The sequence below is a fragment of the Artibeus jamaicensis genome, unplaced genomic scaffold (genome assembly GCF_021234435.1).
Source record: "Artibeus jamaicensis isolate MK-2021 breed Jamaican fruit bat unplaced genomic scaffold, CSHL_Jam_final contig_465, whole genome shotgun sequence".
Classification (NCBI taxonomy): Eukaryota; Metazoa; Chordata; class Mammalia; order Chiroptera; family Phyllostomidae; genus Artibeus; species Artibeus jamaicensis.
The window spans coordinates 24038556-24058420 of record NW_026521843.1 but is presented as its reverse complement, the minus strand read 5'-3'; the positions used below and the strand labels follow the sequence as shown (position 1 = coordinate 24058420).

General features: G+C 42.4%; 1 protein-coding gene across 12 annotated transcripts in view; it reads left to right on the top strand.

The window, feature by feature from the left end:
• SLC8A1 (solute carrier family 8 member A1) overlaps window positions 1-19865 on the top strand; it is a 350756-nt gene that overhangs the window by 298188 nt on the left and 32703 nt on the right. For all 12 annotated transcript variants that reach the window (XM_053666917.1, XM_053666920.1, XM_053666911.1 and 9 more), the window contains 2 exons: window positions 2797-2927; window positions 7153-7252. In XM_053666917.1, coding sequence (XP_053522892.1) covers window positions 2797-2927; window positions 7153-7252 — 231 coding nt within the window. The remainder of the gene's footprint in view (window positions 1-2796; window positions 2928-7152; window positions 7253-19865) is intronic.

The window sequence follows — 19865 nt, the reverse complement described above, 5'->3', positions numbered from 1 at the left end:
AACTAGGATATTTCATGCACGAAGAGGTAGGGTTTTGAAAAATAAATTGCACTTAGCTGGATGGAAATAGGGAACCTTTTCCAGGCAGGTAGACAATAGGTAAAAATTTGGCATTAAATTCAAGTCAGATTTGGAGCAAGAGTAGGAAGTAATACAAACAACATGCCTGGCTTTCCTTTAGGTTAGTACGAAATCTGTTAAGAGAGAGTTTCCTAAATTTTCGTCATTCTCATACCTCCTTTATAATATTTGCCTTGGCTGTACAACTCTGCTGTTATTTAATTTACTTAATGTAATTTTTAAAAATTGCCGCATGCTTGTTCTTTACTGGATTACTTTTTAAAAAGAAAATTTTGTCACTAACACTAATGGAAAGCTAGCATCATTCATCATCAGTAGCAAATAAGATTTTAAAAAGTTTAAAATTTTAAAAAGTCATTAAATTCTAACCACAAGCTGGATATTTGTGTATAAAGATGACAAATGCTGTCTGTACAGTCAAATGCTCTTTGCCTGAGAACTGTTTTCTCTTTCTTAAATGGTGGAGACCCAAATGTCAGGAACTAGGCGCAGGCACCACAGCACCAGACTAAGTACTTCTTCTTGACCAGAAGGACTGAAGGATGATTAAAAAGGGATTAATCATTTTCACTCACTGTGTGGTTCAATTCCATTTCCTACCATGTCCATGTATTCAATGCCATGTCCCAAATCATTTCATTTTGTGAAATGTGACCTTAAACAATGCCTCTAATCACCTTTCTTTTGTAATTTCTCAATTTTTTTCCCACCAAGATTGCCTTGCATCCCATTAAAAGCAACTTACTATTTATAAGTAAACTATAGAAAAGGTAGGGGCATAATAAATATTCTTCCCCAGTGGCTTTGCAATTCAAATAAACATCTGAGTTATAGTAGTTCTTCTGAAAAAAATAATTCTGACTTGATGTAAGTCTTCAAGGCATCCAGGTTCAGCTAAGGTTTTGAACAAGGACCTTAATATAACTGCTGTTACGAAAAGACCGATAACTTTATCTTGGGTTCAAGGAGTAGATCAATAGTAATCAAAACATGACTGATTTGCACACCGGGTAAATTGGATAGTATGTATTTCAGCCCACACCCTTGACTACACACACACATGTTCAACGACAAATCTTAGGGACACCAATCAGAACCTTTTGCCTTCCCCTGGGTCATAACTTTCCAAGCCTACTTTTAAAAAGATTACCACTTTACAGTTAAAGTTCAATCCCCCTGCACCTCTCCTTTGTATCTGCTAACATTCAGCAGTTTCAGTCCAAAATCACTTCTTTTTAGTTTTTGTCACATATCTTCAAGGACCCTATAATCACTGGGGATAGGAAAGCAGATTCTGAAATAGCCTTTTAGGAAGACACTGTTGAGTGAGTGCATACTAAAGAATTCATTGATATGCCACATTCTGCTTTGGACTTCTGTTGGTTTTGACACATGGCGTGTGTAAAATGCTAGCCATGCCTCTGGCCCATCTGCTCTGTGCCCCAAAAGGGAATGACTGGTCTAGGAACCAGTTGTTGCAACACTTGCTAGAGCATCAAATGGAGCCACCAGAGCAGGCCCCTCAGTAGAGGAAAGCTATGTATCTTTGGAGGCAGTGGAAGATGTGGACTCCTGTAGAAGCTAATGCCTAAATGCAAAGGAAAGGAACCAGGACCAGAATTCCCTTCCTTTCTGCTGCCTCCTCCATCGATAGACTCTTACTGCAGGCAGTTTGCCTGGATAGTTCTAAAAGCAAGGGCATCAGGGCTGAGGTCATTCTGTACTGCCGATACTACCTCCTTGGAGATGAGGTGTACTCACCTTGACTCTGAGGGGAAGTGGCTCATCTTGCTGTAGCATCCTGGGCCCAGATGATAAAGGGGCTGAGTAGTTACAGGAATAGTGTCTGTCCTTCACATGTGCATGGCCTTTTCAGTCTGGGATTTATTCTAATGACCTTCACACAGAGAGAAACCAACTGTGAGCTTCCCCTCATTAATGGACTCTCAAGTCCATTAACATTTTCTCGGCACCCCTCAACCTCCTGGAGTGTAAGCTACATGGTGGTTCTGGAAATAATCATGCCCACATGGTGAGTAGTTTTAACTCCCCAAAGGCCTCACCTTCACCCTCCCTGTTTACTTTAAGATTAACATGGTCAAGGTCTTCCTAGCTCATTTCAGCTTCACACCGCAGACAGGAAGCCCCGGAGCAGGCATCTTACTGAAACGCACTGTGATGTTTTGCTTCTTAACTTACAACAGGGGCGCCTGACAAGGAGAGGCTATGGTCAGAATTTCCCCTCCATCATCTCTTTGGCCCTGGGGCATTCTCTGTTGCCCCTGGAAAATGGAGAAAAAGAGGCCAGATTCCTTTGTCCATTGAGTCGCTCTTACTCTCTGAATTGTGTTTCCTTTTGGTCACGTGCTAAAGGAATGTGTACATACAGCCAGGTAAGCCGGCATCGAAGGGGACAGCGGGGTGATCCCCGCTGCAGGCAACTTGCAGGCAGTCTTTCCCGGTGATGTGCCCCTGTAAGTTGTCTGCCCTGGTCGGCACTTTCACACACGGGACATTATATATAATCACGTGCTGTCGTAGTGATATGCTGCCTGACACACCAAGCATCTATCCAATACTCCCCTCCAGCCTCATGATTTCACCAGGGGACTTTTAGTAGGTCATTAGGCCTTCCTTCGTCCTCAATTTCCTGATCCAGGGATTTCCAAATAAAACAGAGCACACTGCTCACTTCCTTGCCCTTCCCTTTCACAGAGGAATGTGACGACAAGCAGCCACTGACCAGCAAGGAGGAGGAGGAGAGGCGCATTGCAGAAATGGGGCGCCCCATTCTTGGAGAGCACACCAAGCTGGAAGTGATCATTGAAGAATCCTATGAATTCAAGGTATGCTCACCCACACTGCCCACCTGGGAGGCAAACCATTCCTAGTGTCAGATCTATCTGGGGAGAGAGGCAGATGTAATCTCAGGAAATTGCTCATGAACGCAGTGGCCTTAAGAGCACAGTGGGAATTAGAGAGTTAGTAGGGAATCAAGAGTTCCCGCACACCAAGCAGCATCAGAACCAGGGTGCGGGGGTGTCATCCATCACCGGGCCAGCGGTGGCCCCACGGGAGGGCTCCACCTGAGAAGGCAGCAAGGCAGAAGCAAAGGTGGATTCCAAGAGAGTGTTATGTGTGGAAGAAAGTAAGCTGTATTTGGAAAAGCTAATAAATCTATTAGAAGCCAAACAATCACACTGAAATTTAGGTGGCTTTAGTCAGGTGCAGCAAATCAGGAGGCTTCTGTTTTGAAGGGGACAGGTAAGCTCTCCCTATGGAACCTCCCATGAGCTAACTGCCATTTATATTTAGTCACCCTCTGCAGATCCCAGGACACATTAGCACAGTCCTTATACTAAAGGTACAGTGCCTGTGGCCAAAGAGCTTATAACTGTGCTGATAAAACTGGATTCCCAGTTCTCTAGATAATGAGTTACATTGCAGAATTTAAACAAAATGGGCCTTGGGGTGAGCTCAGGACTTTAAGGTGCAAACACCTGTCATTCTGCAGCTGCTCCCCCCTCCCACCCTGCTGCAGGCACATGGCCCTAACACCTGCAAAAACTGCAGCAGAGCCACTGCTTCGTTCTGTGGTAGGACATGAAAAGGAGCGTCCTTCCTCTGGCTTCCCAGCACTACAAATCCAGAACACGGCAGCATTTTCTCCACTCATTTTCTAAAAAGCATTCTGCTGCTGTCTGGGAAACCAGAAGGAGGATTCCAAAAAGGAGAATCAGGCCACCAACTTAGAAGTCTCAGCAGTTTATCGGGATTTTCCTGGTCTGTGGCCTCTTTTCCTTTAGCTGAGCCCATTATTTTTTAAAATGTAGTTCACAAATTGAGGTGGCTGATAAAAGACAGGTGGAGAGAAAAAATGCTTTTGCAATTAAAGTGGGTTTTTGAAATGATAAAAATGCAATTAAACATTCCCCTTCAGGCAACTGAAGTGCTATCTGTTAACTTTTCCTTCCACTCATTCCCCTGAACAAAGAGCCAGCAGGGGTCAATTCCAGGACCAGTGCTTTCTAGGCAGACCCCACCAACACAGCTCACCTGTGGTTCCATCTGGAACCCGCTCACAGCATGCACACGATTGCTACATGCCCAAGCTCCCTATAATTCCAGGGTACAGACATCTCAGGCTGCCCATGTCTATGGACCCGCCTGTCCAGACGTGTCCAACTTCACTCCTCCTCATGCACCTTTTTTTCATCTGGAATTAGAGGGCCGGGTGCCCCTTACTGCATCAGGGAATCTGTGGCTCAGCGTTTCTGTATGAGCTTGTCTCCCACCCCTCCCAGGTCGCTGGTGGGGAACAGTGTGTTCTCTCCCTAACAGGACAACCCCCAACCCTCCCTTTCCGTGGGCCATAAGAGCTTATAGCTCTTATATTACTGATGAAGAGCCATCACAGTAACTTCCTACAGGGAGTGTTGGGTTGGGTATGGGAGTGCAGTCTCCCAGACAGCAATGTTCTCTGGAGTCTGGAGCTCTCTCAGGTAACCACCCTAATGATCTGAGCATTTCAAGGTTCCCCAAGCCTTGGTTGGGTGGCTAAGTTGGTTTGAGCATCATCCCATAAACCAAAAAGTTGCAGATTCAATCCTTGGTCAGGGTGTGTACAAGAGGCAATTGATCAATGTTTCTCTCTTACATCCATATTTCTCTCTCTCTTTCTCTAAAATCAATAAACATAACCTTGGGTGAGAATTAAATTTTTTTTAAAAGTCCCTTTACATAAGTCTAGTTGTTTGGGGTACTTATCTTCCTAGAACAGTTTCCATAGACTATTTCCTCCCTCCTCGTCCAAGTTCATCAGTGCAGTTACTATTCTCAGCAAAGGGCAGCTTGGAGGCAGCTTTCTGGAGTACCCTGAAGCGTCAAGTTTGATATTACATTATTCCTTTAAGAAACTTCTTTTTCTAGACCACAGCTATTTTAAAGAACTTGTTTAAAGGTCTCAAAACTGCAGAAAAGTCCCAAATCTGGGTGACACCTTACAATGTCCCACGCTGTTTTGCCCACTAGACTCTAGTTTACTGGTGACTGAGGGCTTGGCTTTCCTGAAACCCACTGCCAAGGGTGAGGTTATAACAGCCACTTATGAGGCTAGGGTAGTGAAGAATGGATCACTGGCATATAGGAAACCTCCAGGTAACTATGGATGGCAATGTCCAAGTTCAAGTGTTTGAACACTTCAGATTCATCTTATTCACTTCACCTCCTCCCATAGGTCAAAAAAGGACACATATGCAAATGAAGTCCTAGGAAGAACCCAAGCTATCCCAGAGTTCTCCAGGGTTAACATGAACTAAAGTTTACAATATTTCCTGAGTATTATATATTTATACATTTTAAGTTTGGCTTATCTCAAAACTTTGTTCTTTAAAGATATTCCTTGAGGCAAGTCTGCATGCACTGTTAGACCAATTTATCTGTTCAACAGTTTATCTCCAGGTGATAAACCTGGGATTCTCTGCCTGGGCTTGAGAACATAGAGGGCTCCTCAGGAGAGAGGCCTGTCCCAAGTTTCCATTACACTTAGGAAAAATCAAGGTCATTTCTTGTTACATTCTATGCAGAACTTGGAATTGGCATCAACCGAGACACTCAGTGCTCGTTGAGATGTGGCTGAATAGAGAGAGAAAAGGCAGATGCTTGTCATATAATTCAAGTTGTGGTGGCCAAGAGCAGTGACGGTGACAGCTCTCATCAGGAGCACTCGCAGTTCTCGACACAAGGCTAGAGGTTGAAAGGCCAGCACCTTAAGGACAAACAAGCTGGCAAAGAATAATTTTAGAAATACAGAGCGGGCCAGTTGGAGGTGGGCCCTCTCATGTTATCTCAACATTTCAAGTCAGTCCGAAAGACTCATTGAACTAACACACTTGACATTCTGATTTAGCCTTGGCCCTCTGTACAGGCCCCTCAGATTTTTTTTTCTTTTAGTACCAGTTAGCTGACAATGTGCACTCTCTCTCTCTCTCTCTCTTAAACTATAGTCAGTTCAGGTACACTGCATTAAACTTATAGAGAGTTTGAGCTAAGACAAATCATATGTGTTTCCTGCCTCTTTGCGATTAGTGGGAATTCGAGGCCGCCCTGGCAGTAAGTGTGGGTGTGGGGTAGACTAGCCGATTTGGTAGCTGCTCTGGGGAGAGCAGCCTCAGGTCCTGGACATGCCCTTCTCCTGTAGTGGCTGTGACATGTGGTTGTGCTCTGGATGCATCTGCTTACTTAGTTTTCTTGCAAATGCTTGGCTGCTCCTGTTGTTACATTAAGTGACAATTAGAAAACTAGAAAGTGCTAATTGTAAAAACCAAGTGCCCCAAAAAGGTCAAAAGAAAAAGAAGAGGTTCAGTGTTAGCAAAGTGGGGGTTGGTGGGGGAGGCCTGGGAGGGTCCAGTGCAAGGTGAAATGCAATGTACCCTAAACTATACGAATCGATACCTTGTTTGGGGCTTTCTTGTTTGCAGTAGGAGTAGGGTGATAGCAAATTTTCTGACAGCCACCAGGCTGACAAGATCAGTAGCCAGATACAAATCCATTCATGGATGATCACGTAGCAGCAGTTTTGAGGTTCTGCTGTCTGGCTGTAATTTATTGGTCAACAAAAGTATGATAACAGTTTTTAGTTTTATAATCTATCTTCCATATCCAGTTATTCACAGATATGTAACTGCTGAGCAAAGCATATGTTAATCCAGTTGCAAGCAGCACACCATAGATGAAGCTAGTCAAGAAGCAAGTTCATAAAGCATTCAGGGGCAGGGATGGGCTTTTGCAGCATCTGCTGTTCTGAACACTGAGGCCATTCTTCATCGGCCATTAGGCAGTGGAGCAGGCTTGTATTTCCTTCAAAGAAGTTTCCATCCCAGTTATGTTTCCAAGGGAGGACTATGCCTGTTTGCATAATCATAACAGTGTTTGATGTCAATACGGTGGTGCTGAGCCGAACATCTGCTACCCTTTATATAACCCTGGGGTTTCAACATCAATAAGGTCTTAGCTTTTCCAAGGCCTAAACTAACCCAGCAGTTCTTCTCTTACCCTTTTCAACCTTTCTAGAGTACTGTGGACAAACTTATTAAGAAGACAAACCTAGCCCTTGTGGTTGGGACAAACAGCTGGAGAGAGCAGTTCATTGAAGCTATCACCGTCAGCGCGGGTGAGTGCCTTTCTCTGCATGTGATTGATTACAATTACCTGTCTATGTCAAAGCACCAAAGAACTTCCGTGATAAAAACTCAAAGAGAAATAAATGTGTGTGTAGCATATATGCACATTTTAGAGACTAATTTAGACTTTCTAGATGAAGGAAATGTCCTCAGACATGACATTCTTCTTATCTACATTGCTTCTTTCTCTCTGGAAATAGACAAGATAAATTGATAAGCCTTTTGCAGCTCTAACTGGTAGTCAATCACAAGGCTTCGTCTGGAAAATTTCCAGAAAGCAGAAGTGGCCACCCAAAGGTCAGAAAGGACACAGCAAACTCATAGGTGGGACAGGCTGACCTGAAGACACCACCGTGACCATCTGTGTCATTTTACACTTGCTTCAACAACGTCTGACAAATAAGTGTCTGTACTCGCACTAGAAGTCGAAATAGAATCACATTCTGTTTCTTCCTGTACAAGCAAAGTGCAGAGTTTTATTTAGGAAAATCCTACAAATGAAGTATTTTTCAAACTCAAGGAGCCAGAGGCCCAAGGGAATTAAATATACAAAAGAAGTGTCCCTTTCCTGCATTGGCAAACTTTGTCCACCCTGTGACTGTAGAAAGATAGAGGGAAGCCCCTCTCGCAGGTTCACGAGAGCAGTGGTATACTAGGATTTTTTTTAAAGTTCTCCTGCTCCCCCTCCACTGGCTTTTCTCCTTCAAGGTCCCTGCAGGCTCATCTTCTGTTACAGCTAATGAACAGAGCTAGAGTTTTCTAAGTAGTGATTTCCACACTGTGAAATGCGGAAACGGCACCGCCAGCAGCTGGGCTATGGCTTCTCACACTACACCCTCCTTCCAATCTGCCACAGAACAATTTGACAGATCTCCCAAACATGGTGGGAACACAGGGTGGTAAACATTTTTGTGCCTGTTTATTATTAGGGTTGTTTATAATCATACTTTGTTTTCTTGCAATTGAGTCTCCAATGGAAATTTATGGATATTCAATGGTGAGTAATTGCTTAGGAGAATAGATTTGGAATTCACATGTAAATTCTAATGGGGGAAGGGGAAACTCTCAGTGTTGGGGCTGCTGTAACAAAATACCATAGACCGGACAGTGTTCAGGCAACAGGAATTTATTTCTCACAGTTTTAGAGCCTAAGAATTATAAGATCAAGGCACTGACAGGTTTGGGGCCTGGTAATACCCTTCTTTCTGGTTCTGTCTTCTCTACATGTCCTCACTTGGGGAAAGCTCTAGAATCTCTTTTATAAGCACATTAATCCCATCCTGCAAAGCCTTTACCTCCAAATACCATCATGTTGGGAATTGGGTTTCAACATCTGAATTTGGGAGGGACACAAAGCTTCCGTCTATAGCACTCCTTCACTATGGCTTATGTTTTCTATAAATCTAAGATTAGAATCTGAGGCATGAATTATACTCATTCACAGAGAGAAAAACTAAAAGGACCAAGGTAACCTGAATAAGAAACTGTTGGTGAGGACAGTGGTAGAAAGGATGAAAAATAACCAAATTATTTTATTATGGGCTTTGACATATCAGAATTGAAATAGGAATGGCTTCTTAAGACTTAGGTTGCTTTTACTAATAGTTTCCAGGTTTTTCTTTGGCTGAAGATACATGAACATCTGCATAATGGTCATCATGTGCGGGGTATGATGCATTTATTTTTCTATATGTCAGTCATTGCTCTTGGTGAGAGGGATATGATGGTGAATGGAACAAATACCCCTGCCGTAGTGGAGCTTACATTCTAACAGCAGAGACAGCAAGTAAGTAGAATAAAAAGTATGTGTGATGGTGAGCTTCTTACGAGAACAACGAGCTGTAGAGAGAGACAGGAAGTGTGTGTAGGAGCTGCATTGGACCGTGGCCAGGGAGACGCGGTCAGTAGATGCATCAGTGCCAAATTTGCTTTTCTAGCACTGGCATGGTTTTGTATTGGGTCATTCACACATCTTTTGTAACTCTTAGGGGCCAGGGTAACCATTTTATGATCAGCCTATGCCAATGGAAAAGGGTTATTTTAAACAGTGGGAGGGATTATGCCGCCAACATGGCCACAGTTGTGCATTTGATCCTGGTCAGAGTAGGTACTCAGAGAAACAGCCATAAGGACGCTCTACTCCCTTACTTCACAAATAGGAAGATTTTGGTTTGCAAATATTTTTATATATTAGGTTGAATTAAGTCCTTTCAAAACCCTGTGAAGTCGATGTAAGACTATTCTTACCTTCTAAGGAAGAATCTGAGCCTCAGCCAGGCAACATTGCTTTGCAATGTAACTCAGAGCACTGACCCACTGAAGACTAGTCCAGTGTGCTCTCCATGGCACCAAGGGGCGAGAACTGTCCACGTGAGGAAATTGCTCCCCACCCCCTCACGGGATGCTACTCCCCTTGTCACCTGTCCCGGTGCCCTGCCTTTAGCCCTCTTGTGATGGGACCTACTCCCACCCAGACCCTTTGAGGAACTATTGATGAATGAGATGCAAAATCAGGCGCTTATTTGCCATGCAATACATTGCATTTTTATGTTTCTAAATGAGGGTTAGGGAGTAAGAAAAAAATTGTTTAGAAATTTGGCGGCTGCTGGGTAAATTGACCTTATTTACAATTTCGAGACCAAATATCAGAAAAAGAAACCCATATTTTACAGACACGAAATTACTAAAGGGCAGTTAGAAAGCTAAATGTTTGTCATTAGGATTAAATTTAAGCGCTAAAAAATGTTAATTTTCTTAGGTTGTGAAATGGACAATAAAATTGGTAAAGCTGCATTTATTAAAAACAGACTTTGATTGGATTTTAAGATTTCATGGCTAAAAAGTTGCGAATCAGAAAGATTTGCCTTATTAAAAATATTAAATTGCTTTTCAATGGCCCTACTGAGAGGTTATTTCCTGTGCAATTTTCTGTGCAAAATTAAGTCTATATATCTTAAACAAAAACATAATAATTTTGTAAGTAGGATTTTGCTTCTGTGTCTCACTGATTATATTTAAACTAGTTTCAAGGTAGCCCCTACTGGTCTTTTTGTTCCCCTGTTTACCCTGAATTTCATAGCTCAGTAGCTGGGCCTCCTAGGGCCATAACGTGTCTGTAAATCAAGTTCTTATTGTTCAGTATTTGAAGAGTTAAAGGATTTATGAGACTCCAGAGACTAGGAAGGGATTAAGCAGTCACGTCCCAGCAGTTCTATCATTTCCTGAGAGGAACACCTGGAGCTGTGGCCTGCCGCAGCTAAGTGGCCGTCAGAAACTTACAAGCCCAGGCCAGCACCCACCATCAGGCGCTCTGCAAATGCGTCGGCTGGTGTACGTCTACCTGAAGCTAGCAGGCACTGTGTGTCTAGTTTGAATTTCCCCCAATGCCTGTTTGTTCCCACTGTCTCGGCCAGGGCAGAAGGGAGGGTTGGCATTAAGAAATTGTATACCAGCCGGCATACAAGGGAGAACACCTGTGTCTAGGAGAAGGGCAAGGAAAAGGGCAAAGAGATGCGCTAGGTCAAGAGAACCAGATGACAGTGCCAGTTCCACAACAAAGGAACTGCTGTTCTTCACGCCTGCCTTGGGCCACCAAGTAGTGACCTAGAGAGTGGTTGTAACTCTAGCATGGGGTGCAGATGAGGGCAGACCTCCAGAAACTCTGGGCAGATGGCTTCACCTCTCAATTCACTCATAGGTACACTGGAGACATCTGTTCCGCACTCATGGAGTTGCTCTAAGGTAATCAAGGCCATATGTATTTCCACAAGGTCTGTCTATACTTTTGCATACCACATTTGGTTGCTTAGAGGCAAATCATATAGAAGACCCTACAGTCAACTATAACTTAAACATTTTGTGTAAATGAAGTCAAGTCAGTTTAATTATAAAAATGTCTAAGTGACTAAAAACACTGCAGTTTGCTTTTGTTTTATAGTGTTACATGTACCATTTACATATAAGAAAATGGAGATTCACAAAAACAATGGAATTTGCTCAGAAAGAAAAGTTAGTGAATGGCAGTGCAGGGCTACAGCGCAGCCCAAGGTTCACTCCAACATGAACAGCACACTCACTCACTGTGCCTGGGACTTGAACACATACACACACATACACACATGACCACGAACACATATGTAGATAATAATTCACTTGAAAATACGGTCAACCTGAAGTCTGATCCACTCCACAAGCCCTAAATAATCCATAATAAAAATAGCACCTCAAATGAGTTTCAAGGGATCGCCAGGCCATCTGGTCCAAGCACGTCTCTTTCTAGCATCTCCTCTATTACTGAGCATCATTACCGGGGAGACATTCTCATCACTTAAAGTGTTAACCCTGGGTCATTTGCAAATCCCATTTCAGCAATTAAAAAATAATCCTGTTCAGTCAGGTTTGACAGAGTCTCAGTGTGACTACAAGACGATCAAAATAAAAGGTTGGGGGAGAAGCTATTAGAGAGTGGAAGTTTTCATTTTGCCCTGTTTCCTGTGTGTCTATAAAAATTGTTATACACACAGACATGCATGTTGTGTGCACATACACACACCCACATATTCACTAAACACACGTGCACAGAGATGTACGTGTGCACTTTATATGGCATGTGCCTTTATTCATTTGGATAACTGAGCTGCAGCTTGAGATCTGAAGATTTTTTTCCCTCAATATTTGCTAAGTCTCCCGAAGCCTCATTTGTAGTCCCTTAGGGAGGATGGCAGTCTGTTCTGTGGAGAACAAAGAAAGTATTTGTTTGCCTGGGCGCATCCACAGGCTTCTCCTGCCTGAAACTTTGTGACATTCTTTCAGAAAGTCAACACACTGTCCTATTACCTGGTAATTTTAAATACATAGGACTGAGGATTTTTCTGAAATTTTTTTACTGTTGACAGATTTTACATATCGGACATGGTGTTTACTGGCATCGCCATAATGAAGGAACACTCAAAGGTGGCAAAAAAACCAAAAACCTTCTCATAGTCTTGGCCCTGTCTCTTACCAAATGAATGACCTTGACAAAGTATTTAGCCTTCCTGAACTTTAGTGTTATCACCCACCAGTAGAGTGGGAGGGTTGGACCAGGCCGGTCCTAAGACATAATTCAACATTAAAACGCGGGAGCTCTGTCAGTGGCCATTATAGTCCTGTGGTATCCTTCATGGCATTGAGCTTCATGAACCACATATTCTGGCAACGAAGAAGGGCTTGATTAAATGAAATATTCAGCACAATTATAGCATATAGTCCAATGCATTCTCCAAAAAGGAAAGAAATGAGAGGATTTTCTTCAAAGTATAACCTTAAAGTACAGCATAGGGAAAACAGTCAATATTGTAATAACTATGTGTGGTGCCAGGTGGGCACTGGAAATATCAGGGAGAATGTTTTGTAAAGTACACGCTCACATAACCACTGTGCTATAGATCTGAAATGAATACAAAATGAAATTGAACGTAAAGTATAATTGAAAAAAATATTTTTAATATTTTTAAGTGTAGCCTCAAAGAAACTGAGATGATTACTTTGAAAGTGCCAGCTCCCTTCCTGCTCTGTGACGGGAGCCCAGACGTGCCATTGGAATCCTCTGCAGTAGAAGGCAGACATTCTACACAAGGCCAGGCTGGTAGATGCAGCTGGTCAGCCCACACTCACCGCACTTCACGGTAGCTCACAATCAGAGACCGGACTATAGCTAAATAAGAGTGGAGGACATGGTCTCCCATGCTACCAAGCAAATATGAAGACCTGTTTGGTTTGGAGGACACGTCTGTCACCTGTCAACCTTAGGGTGCCCCAGATGAAAATTCACTTGAAAATACGGTCAACCTGAAGACTGATCCACTCCACAAGACCTAAATAATCCATTATAAAAATAGCACCTCAAATGAGTTTCAAGGGATCGCCAGGCCATCTGGTCCAAGCACGTCTCTTTCTAGCATCTCCTCTATTACTGAGCATCATTACCAAGGAGACATTCTCATCACTTGAAGTGTTAACCCTCAGTCATTTGAAAATCCTATTTAAGCAGTTAAAAAAATCCTGCTGTGTTAGGTTTGACAGAGCCTCCTTAATGATAAGACAATCAAAATGAAAAGGTGGGGGCTTAGTGGGTGTGTTAGAGATTGTGAGTTTTCATTTTGCCATTTCCCATATAACTATAATGATTATTACTTATCCTTTGTCTATAAATTGTAAGCTGACTGAGGTTCATGAAAAATGATGTGCTTCCATAAAAAAATTACGGCTGCCTTAAAGAAAGTCTTTCAAAAGTCTATATATGAAGTTGTGGCTCACTTTATGCTAAAGTAATGTTACCATTTATTGGCTGTCTACTGCATGGCCACTGCTTTATATATATATTTCTGTTCCACACAACTATATCATGAGGTACCATATTTTTAGGGCTATAAGATGCACCAGACCATAAGATACACCTAGATTTTAAAGGAGGAAAATAGGGGGAAAAATTTTAAAGCAAAAATGTAGTAAAATATTTAATAACCTGTGACCCCACTTCACTGCCGCTACCCCCCCAGTGAGCCAGGTAAACTACATTCGGACTATAAGACGCACCCCCACTTTCCTGCCAAGTTTGGTGGTGGGGGGGTGTCTTATAGTCCAAAAAATACAGTAAGTATTTCTCTTCCTAAGTTTACCATTGAGAATCCTAAGGCCCAATATGGTTAATTAGCGTCCCCCAACTAGCAAGTGGCCAGCTGATATAAACACCCATCTGAGTCCAAATCAAGGGAGCTCTCAGCATGACCCTAGGTGACTTCCTATAACTCTAATTCAAGTCTTAAGTGGGCAGGATGCAAGTGAGTTCACGCAAGGCAAAAGAGACAAAGTTGATGAGTCCTTCTCTCCCAGCTACACACAGTGAAGTTAAGGGTTTGGAAACAAGTGTGCGAGCATTGGGCGTGGATGCAGAAGAACCAGGAAGAGTACTAGTCGTGCAGAGTAGAAAGGATTAGCCACTGCCTAGAAAATCCAAGTTTAATCCCATCGTGATGAACCCAGAGGGACTTCCAAATTCGTGTTCTGATCTTGGACTTATATTTATACCTGCTGCTAGAAAATACGTCAGGTTTTCTGAAGCAAAACAGAATCAATGCCCCCATTTTTTTTTCCTCTGAGCTCCTGCTATTTCCTGTTGGTTTGATTAGTTATTCGGGTAGGTTTCCATGCTTAGAATCACTAGCATGCTGAAACAAATAGGAATAGCAATTATTTTAAACTCTAAACAGGAGATGTGAATGTAAAAACTTACATGTTGGGATCTTTGGTTTCTCTGGGGATTTTAGTCCCAATTCTTTAAGGGCCACCAACTAGTTGTGTAGCTCTGGATAAGTCCTCTAACGTCACCCATGAAATTAGGGGTTTGAAATAGGTGACCGCTGTGACTGGAACATGGAAATAATAAAGGCTCCCCTCATGGACCCTGCATTTTCAGCAGTAAATGTCACCTTGCTTTCCTTGGTCCTGCTATTTGAAGTGTAGGGCTCTGACGTTAATCAAATGGAATATCTGCCTTAGAGAACCAGTTAGACAAATCGGATAATTTGGCCAGGGCTTGTTTAAAACATCTAACACTTAAGACACACTGTCCAATGGTTGCATTCACTAAATACAGTAACTGCTCTTCCTCACCTTGAATCAGACATCAGAAAGCAAAGCTTTGGAACTTCTTACCAGTTTCAACTTCAAAACTGCCCTTATTGGATTGTAATTTAGTTATAATTTTACTTTTTACCTTTGAAGTATAATATTTGAGAATTACTGTTTTCTCTTTCCTTGGAGTTAGAGTAAGTATTCATAGTGTTGCACACTATACTTTTTGAAAATAAATTTCTACCTTAGTTTAAAGTTTTGTTTTCCCAGAAGAGTAAGTATTCATAGTGTTGCACACTATACTTTTTGAAAATAAATTTCTACCTTAGTTTAAACTTTCGTTTTCCCAGAAAATTAATTTTTATTATCTCTGCAATTAGAAAAGAATAACTATATAATTTGATGTTTTCTTATTTGCTTTGGCCATCAGAAAGGTTAGTCAATCTTTTTTTTGACTAACCTTTCAATGTTTAAAATTTACTGGGCTCAAGAGCCTGAAAGCATTCTTTATTTCTGCTTTCTTCTGACTTTTTTTGTTCAGTTTTATCTTAAAGTATTTATTTTATGTACTATTATAATAGTACAGGTCTGCTCATGTCTTATTAGAAGTAGGAAGAGTTAAAATTAAAATCTTTTAAAATAACAACAAATCTGTCTTCTTTACACTATTTCTCTAGTACTTAAGACAGTGTGTTTGGCAATGATAAGTATTTGTTGAGAAGAATGAATGAATTTATGTATGAATCAATGCTTTTCAAGCTAAACGTAATGTATTAAAAAGCATTGTTCCACTATATCATACTGTCATGTCTGATGTAGGAAAAAATCTATATAAATACATACATACCCTCACACATATGCCAAGTTTCAGAAAGTTTCAGAGATATGTAATTCATGTGTAATAAATACATATACACAGGACATGCAGAGACACACAGGCATGGATTTGCATACATGAAACATACTTATTCTGACAAGGGCAAATCTACATTTAAAATGGCACTGTGGATTTTTCTAGTGGAATTTTCCTGTTACTTAGCTAATAATCATGATCCTGACTGAGAAGAAGGAGAAGCCGAGGGCATGGGTAAGGAGGAGGAAGACAGGAAGTTCCAGAGAGAAAACTGCATGTGGGACCTACACTAGGGCCATATCAGGAGGGAGGTGTTGCAAATCAGTGGTGCCTGTCAGCTGCAACATGTCAATGAGCGCAGAATACAATGCTGAGTCAGGTAGCTCCATCCCCCAGTTTCACAACGCGGCAAGCCAGCTACACAGGGGAGGGAAGGCAGAGGGCAGGAGAAAGAAGCAATTATTTTCTGGCCCCCGGATATGCTTGAGCCGGTATTAATGAAAAGAATATTGGCTTGTTGGGCTGCTTTTCTCTGAAATTGCTTATTACAAAGTCTTGAGGAAAACAGTGTTTTGGAAGGCTCCAGAATGATTCAGCACTCTTCTCATTTAAGCCTGAAGTCACATGTGTGATGCTGCTTTTGTCCTGAGAGGCAGCAGCTCAGCTCTGCAAACAATACACCATCACTGGACCCAGGAGCTGTTTTGTTGGTGAGGCCTCTGTGACATGAATACAGTTTGTGTTGTGAACACAGTTTTAGTTGTCGCTTGCTAATCAATGCACCAGATGTGGGGGGCTTTTCACCCCCAGGAGGGAGCCTCTGCACATGGTTTATAGCAAGGGAAACATTTCAGCACAATCCCGAGAGGCAGAAAGAGGAGAAAACATGACCAACACACACATGCACTCACACATACACATGCACCCCAAAGGCAGAGAAAAACCTTATAAAAGTGACTTACAGCACTAATTCCTACCACTCAGAATGACAAGGTTTATAGAGAAAACAGGCTCTGATTCCTGCAATCAAAAGCCACTTGCCTGAACCAACAGGCTTTGGCACCCACACTCCCCAGCCCCTGCATCTCTTTTGTTTTGCCTGTGCCTGGTCATGTCTGGCTGGATGTTGTGTCTGAAGTCCCGTGAGAGCGTGTTCGACCAGAACCCCAGCACATAGCTGAAAAGAAGTGAACAGACCAGCCATTCCAATCTCTCCAATCTGAGACCAGAAAAGGAGAGAGTTTCATCCGAGGTCACATGGAGGCTGTTTTAGAATCTCAGGTTCTTGCTGGGGCATACTGCACCAGTCTCCTTTTTCTTTTGGAGTTGGCATTTGTGGAACCAGTACCAAGTCCTTATTCCCTTGACGTTACCTAAGGACCTCTGGGCTTCTTGATGATGTGATGCTTCAGCATTAGGCAAAGTACAGACCCCATCTTTCCTGGGCCAAAACTCAGAGGCACTGCATGGAGATGAGTGGCCCTGCCACTGGTGAATACTTGTTTTGTGTTCACACAGGCCTCACTGCAACTCAGTGCAGTAGGTACTCATGAACCCACTTGCAAGATGGGAAAACGGAGTGAGGATTCAGCCTGGGGTTCTTATTCCAAGGTCAGACCCCTTTCCATCTTGTCACACTCGTGTCTCCCAGAGTTTCATGCCTTCAAGCAACAGTCCTAGTTCTATTCTCAGTGCTTTGCTCCTGCCTCAGAGTCTGCACGTGAGCTGTTTCTCTGGGTGAAAGGCTCTCCCTCCACATCTGGACTTTCTCATCACTAAGGTCTCAGCTCACAGATCACCTCCGCAGAGTTTCTCAGTGCCCAGTCACACTTTACTGTGTCACCTGACTTAATCATCCTCATAGCTCCTATCGGGATCTCAAATCATCATGCTTGATCATATGTTCTATTTGACCACCATCTCTCACCCTTGGAAGTCCCATGGGGTCTATTTGGCTACATTTCCAATGCCCAACACAGAAACAGTTAATAACTATTTACTTAACAAATGAGTGGTATAAATACTTAACAAATGAGTGGTATAAATAAAGTCCCTCTTTTAACCTCTCCATTCCCTGTGAAGATTTACTACAGATACGGGCCCAGGTTATGGAGTCAGCCTAGGCTTGTGGTACAAAATAGTGACCTGAAATATTTTTAGAGCTCAGACCTATCAACTTAATGGCATTTGGACTATGCCTTAACCAAGTAAAGAAAACAGGCCCAAAACTTAACTGGCGATGAGAAGGAAAGAGATCTTTTTAAGGTGGTTTATGTTGAAGAAAAGCATCACAACAGCTTGGAACAGGGTTATTCTTTGTGCAAGACTAAAAAGCCACTGGCAGACAGACAAACCCGATTGTCACACCCACCTTAGCCAGCCTACTCTCTGCACAAAAGAGTGTCCGTGAGCAGTGAGGGAATGGAGATGTTCCATGTGAATTCCACTAATGAGCTATTCCTCCCCCTGCAAATTGGTATCACTACATATAAGGTCACAGCTCTCTTAAAATTGTCAATTATCATTTTAACAACACAAAGAGAGAAGTAATAAAGAGTAGCCTCAGTTTCCAGGACAAGAAATGGAAGCACAAGGAGCATCTGTGTGAGGTGCCCAAGAACACGTAATTCATCAAAGCCCCTTTTTTCTCAGTGGAGGAGCCTATTTATTGGGATCCCATTGAAAGTCATGGCAGAGAGGAGAAAACAGGCAAGCAGATGAGGGGTGACCTGAGTAACTGTAATCACTTTGCAGTGTGCAAACCAAGGCCATGATTAGAATCTTAGGTTCTCAGCTTAGTATCACCACTTTGCCAGCAAACCAACTCACAAACCCCACGATCAGATCAAAGTCCCTTCCAGTGATCCTGAGACCAGGAAAGCAGTCAGAGAGGAGAGGGGTCACCGTTGCTGAAGGTTTAGAGCCCTTCCCATTTGCTGCACAGAGAGATAGATACTTGCCACCCAAATGGGAGAATCCCACTTCCAATATAAACCACTAAGAGAATTTTCACAAAGATGAAAGGAAAATCAGACTCTTTAGGAAGAAGAAAGGAAGTAGGACAATCCATTCATTTCCCCTAAAGAAGCATCCAGTAATTTCTATATGACACCATATGCAGAGGGTTATTTCAAGGAGGGTGGTTATTTTCCAATTACATGTTTCATAAGATGGCTCAATAAACTTAGAAGTTATCAAAATGGAGTTTCGCTGGACAAACCACAGAGATTTTCCTCACTGGAAGCAGTGAGTCAGGTAATTGCAGTGAAGTAGTGGAAAGGGTTTTAGATCTCACAAGTGTCACTTAAATTCTCTGAGCCTTGGTTTCTTCACCTTAAAAACAGAGAAAACAATACCGACTTTAGCAGTTTGCTGGGAAGACGAAGATTAAGTGAGATGTATGTGTTTCCCCACGTGCATGAAGGTGAGCACTCAGCAAGTAAACCCAAATCCATGGGCTAACCACAGCAGCATCTTAAAATCCAGACAGTCTTTACACTCCTCTGCATGGGGGGCAGCCTTTGATACAGATCAACTCAACCCTTTAAATAAATTTCAGCATTTTCCTAGAGCATAACACTGAGCAATTTGTTGAAAACTAAAGGGTTATTGCTGCCCAAACAGTTCCTCCAAGGCTCAACTTCCCACACTGCAGGAGGCTAATCCACACAGCTGCTGATATTTACAGAGTGTTATGGGAGCCCTCAGGCCAATCTCAGAAACCAGTGTGCTCACATACTACCCACTGTACCTAAACCATCTAAACCAGCAGGAGGTATCCACTCTTGCTGGGTATCTGCTTGTTGCGGGTTTATTTCTTAGGTGCTCAGGTCTATAGGGAATATGCTTCTCTGTTGCAGAAGCCTGAATTTCTGCTAATCCTACAATCAATAAGTGGTAAGAGATCACAATTTCAAGATTCTCAGCCCGATGTGGAGTTATTTTGGGGAAAAAAAACAAGGCTTGGGGAAAAACTCACAAGACTAATAATTGCATCAACTTAGGCTCATTTGGGATGCTCAGAACACATAGAGGAATTCTTAGAGATAGGCTAAGCTGTCAATTTGAAGCTTTAAACTGATTCATTTTGCCAATAATCAAACTTCCATTGGGGTTAGAACTCCTTAGTGGATGCG